The 4,079-nt window shown below is 46.8% G+C and overlaps 1 protein-coding gene across 9 annotated transcripts in view; it reads left to right on the plus strand.

Annotated features, from left to right (window-relative positions):
• Positions 1-801: 801 nt before the first annotated feature.
• The window catches only part of Pcbp2 (poly(rC) binding protein 2), a gene marked incomplete in the record, with an annotated part of 26,116 nt that continues 22,838 nt past the window's right edge, over positions 802-4,079 (plus strand). For 6 of the 9 annotated variants that reach the window (XM_013520932.1, XM_013520933.1, XM_013520934.1 and 3 more), the window contains 2 exon segments: positions 803-909; positions 3,185-3,326. In XM_013520932.1, coding sequence (XP_013376386.1) covers positions 3,258-3,326 — 69 coding nt within the window. 9 annotated transcript variants of the gene reach the window in all.

The following is a 4,079-nucleotide window of genomic DNA, read 5'->3' on the forward strand; positions in this document are numbered from 1 at the left end:
CTTGCCTGAATCAATGAGTATTTCATTTATTTCATTCTTGGTTTCAGAATGGTGACTACTAACTCATTCAGTTCTACATTGCTTAGATGGGACTCTTCATAAAATGGGCTTTCCCCTATCAATTATTGAACTACAGTACTTCCTAAAAAGTAACGGTAAATGCTTAATTCTTCTTCTTAATTACTAATTTTCAGAATAAGGAGTTGATGTAATAGTCATTCAGTGTGGCAAATTAGTTTTTCTTAGCCTTTCTTTTTTTGAGTGTTATTATAGACTCAATGGGTTTTCCTCCGCTCTTGTCTTCCAAAGCCCGTTCCTTTTTCCTCTTCTCTTTGATCCATGGCGACTGCCGCCTCTCTGCGCACTTACGCCTGAGCTTTTCGGCGAGGTCGCTAGGGGCCACTAGCTTCTCTTACGCACCCACACTGTCACTCTATCTCACAATTTATCATTCATTACCGGCTATGGTCTCGCTGGTGCTGACGCATCCAAGGAGCCGCTCTAGGCTTTCCGGAGGCCATTCGCATCGCGTGGGGAAGGTCTGGACGACGCAGTCGCCTCGACGGCCCCCGGGGCGGTTAGCGCTTCCGGGGTCGAAGGGTGCGCGGGGTTGAAAGCGGGCCGCTCCGCCCCGTCCCCCTCCCAGACCAGCAGAGGCAGCAGCCGGAGCAGCCGCAGCCTGCGCCCTCTCCCGCCCGCCCTCCGCCCGCCCGCCCTCCGCCGCCCTCCACCCGCCCCGGGGTCTCTTTCCCCCTTCCTCTTCCTCCTCCTCCACCCCCCCCTTCCTCCTCCGCCCGCCCGCGGGGCCCCCCTTGCCTTCCCGCCCGCCCCTATTGTTCCGCCCCCGGCCTCCCGCCCTTCCCCTTCCCGCCCGCTCCCCTTTTCCCCTCAGTCGCCTCGCGCCTGCAGGTAAGCTTAAAAATTTCCCCTTCGCCTCGGGCTATAGCCCTTATTTCCTCTCATGCCTTGTTTCGTAGCGGTCTCTGGCCCTAGTCAGGAGCCCCGGCCTCTCGTAGTCCGGTGTGTGCGCCCGGCCCCTCACGCTGCCTGGCCGGCCATTCACGCGAGGCCCTGGCTCCGGCGCGGCCTAGTAGGCCTCGCGCAAGGCCTATCCCCCTCCCCCCCCCCGCCTTTTCCCGGTGGCGGCTGCGCAGGAGTCAAGGAGGGCGCGCGCGCGGTAGGGGGGGCGGCGGTGGATTTGTTGGTTGAGGGGGGTGGGGAGGCGATGGCCGGCTTGCTGGCCGGCGGGTGAGCGCGGCTCCCCGCGGGGGTCAGGCGCTGGCGCAGCCACACGAGGAGGCGCTACTCGCCCGGCCCCTCCCCTTGGATCGCAGCGCCCCCCCCCGACCGAACCGTTTATTTTTCCCTCTTTTCTAGTCGGAGAAAGGGGGGGCTTTTTTCTTTTTTAAGTGGAAAATGCTCGGATGACCGAGGGGAGGGGGGCTCCCTGTTACCGAGTTATTCAGGACATTCGGGGTAACGAATTTTGAAATCACAAAATGCCTGCCGATTAAACCCAGACCAAGCTATTTATAGAGGAGTAATTGACTGCAGAATTAACAGCTGGATTCCTGGGATAGCATACACGTATACTGACCTAGTCAGGAGAGAGATGACAGATTTCTTGTAGTACTTACGTGGTTTCCAGTTAAAAATGCACCTTTGTCTTTACCTCCAAGAAAGGGCTTCAAGTTTTCAATTTTGGTCTCTTTCGAACTTGCAGCATTGTGGTATTTACAAATGCTTCTTATTACATCTGCAAGAGAACAGGATTTAAACTGCCAGATTTTTACCGTATTTTAATTAAAAAAAGAAAGTAATGCTGTTAGAACCAACACTCCCACCTTCTGCCAAGCATTGTTTTTTCTGTGAGTGAAAAGTGTCCGCTTGTGGAATTTTGGCAGCAATGAACTATTCTGAAAAATAGAGAAATGATGTTCTTCAAGGGTGCACTTATATAATCACTTACATTGTGAAGTAGCCAGGGGACAGTTTGCTATATGCAGAACGGTGTGGCATCTACTGAAACATTTTGAAAAAATTTTAGTATATGGACTTTGTGGTACAGCCCAATTGAAACAGTGTCTGGTTTTGTAAAGGTGGAAATTTAGCTGTAGAGGAAGGAGATCATTAATGTTGAATTTTGAAGGGATGTATACCACGTTATTGGAGAAATTTAACTTGCGAGAGATTCTTTTACAGCCTTTAGGATTAGGTGTAAGAAGATAATGGAAGACCATAAACATCCAAAACCAAATTCTCTTTCTACACATCACTAGTTACTCCAGAGCAGAACTATTAGGAACATTGTTTCAAAGGATGAGTGGGGAAAACACTGTCTTGGATAGAAAAGACATTGCTATTTAAAACAATAACAACATACATTTGTAGTAGTACCAGTTGTTCTCTTTGGGAAGAGGTTCAAGATTTAATAGGTTTACATAAAAAGTGAGTGGTAATGAAACTTTACACAGAAGCAAGGGAGATTATTTATGTGTAATGGTCAAGTTGGGTTGGGAGAAGGAATAGGAGGAAAGGACTCAATTGTACTTACTGTATAGGGTCATATCCCTAGGGACAGTATGGAACCTTGGCATACATGGGAGAGGTCTCAGATAATGCCTTTTTCAGAGGAGTTGTTGACCTAAATCTTTAAAAACTCATTTAATAATTTAAAAACACATCAGTATCTGAAATTTGTAATGTAGGATGCATCTGAATTTATTTATCTAGAAATTGCTGCTACCACTGTAAGAAAATTTACATGAGTTCCCTAACTTTCTGTTCTGTTGCCCAGTAGGAAAGCAAAAGGTCATTTTGCCTCCTACTGTAGTTGCTTAGAGGTTTACCCAGGTATTTGTGAAACCTTTCGAAGCCTCTTGTGCTGAAGGACAACTGAGTGCACATTCAGCAGTTCCCTTACAACTATTGCCAGTGAAGGGAATGTTCTTCATCCTGAGAGTCAGCAGAAACACTTTTTATTAGTGAGAGCAAACTGGAAAGTCGTCTTCTTTACGCTGTAACAGAACCTGAGCTGTAATGTTGCACAGTTGTGCTGAGTGTGTATGAGTCTGATAGGTTGTCGTTTAGGAAAAATAGTAAATTGGAAAATACTGATAATGGTGAAAATAACTAGGAAATAATTTGTTTTCCTTCTTTGATTTTGGTCATGTTTGCATTTCAGTTTTTGGCTTTGACCCCCACCAGTGACCAAAGACTTGACCACTCAAAAAGTCCAGCTCCCCATAGTACTCGACATGGACACCGGTGTGATTGAAGGTGGATTAAATGTCACTCTCACCATCCGGCTACTTATGCATGGAAAGGTATGCACCAGTTTGGGAAATTGGGTCATAGTAACTGCTAGGGGAGGGGCCAGGAAGAGCAGACCAGCATCTTGGAGCTCATCAGATTAGCACTGTGGGGCGTCTGGCTTTAGCACTGTTCTCTAATGAAATAAATGTGAAAGTGGTGGGGAAATGGACAGATTTTAGTAGGAAGCTCCACTGAGCAGGAAAGGCTTAGCTAGAGGTTAGAGCCAAAGACCGCCTTGTACCTGGATGGTAAGATTTTTCTAATGGGACTTGGTATAGTTTGTAATAGATTTCCCAAATAATTTTAAGAAACTTTAAGGGAGGAAGACATAGTTGGTATTTTAAAGTAACTTATGTTAAGTACAAAGGTATATATTTAATTACTCTTGTATGATTAAATACAAAGGTATATATTTAATTACTCTTGTATGATTAGTCCCTCAAAATTCTTTGACAGCTTCCCTTTTTTTTTTCTTTTTTGAAACAGGGTTTCTTTTTTGAGGGAGGTACTGGGAATCGAACTCAGGACCTTGCGCTCGCCAGGCAGGCACTTGTGCCACTGAGCTACATCCCTGGCCCTTAAAAGAGGGTTTCACTGTTCCGTTCAGGCTGGCCTGGAACACACTTTGTCGCCCAGGCTGGACTTGCACTTTTGCTCTTCCTCCTGTTTCAGCCTCCTGAGTGCTGGGATTTACATTCGTGTGTGCCACCACACCCAGCAGTTTCACTCTCAATGATTGGTTCACTTTTTTTTTTTTTTTTTTG

The sequence above is a fragment of the Chinchilla lanigera genome, unplaced genomic scaffold, assembly GCF_000276665.1.
Source record: "Chinchilla lanigera isolate Chin_1 unplaced genomic scaffold, ChiLan1.0 scaffold00057, whole genome shotgun sequence".
NCBI lineage: Eukaryota > Metazoa > Chordata > Mammalia > Rodentia > Chinchillidae > Chinchilla > Chinchilla lanigera.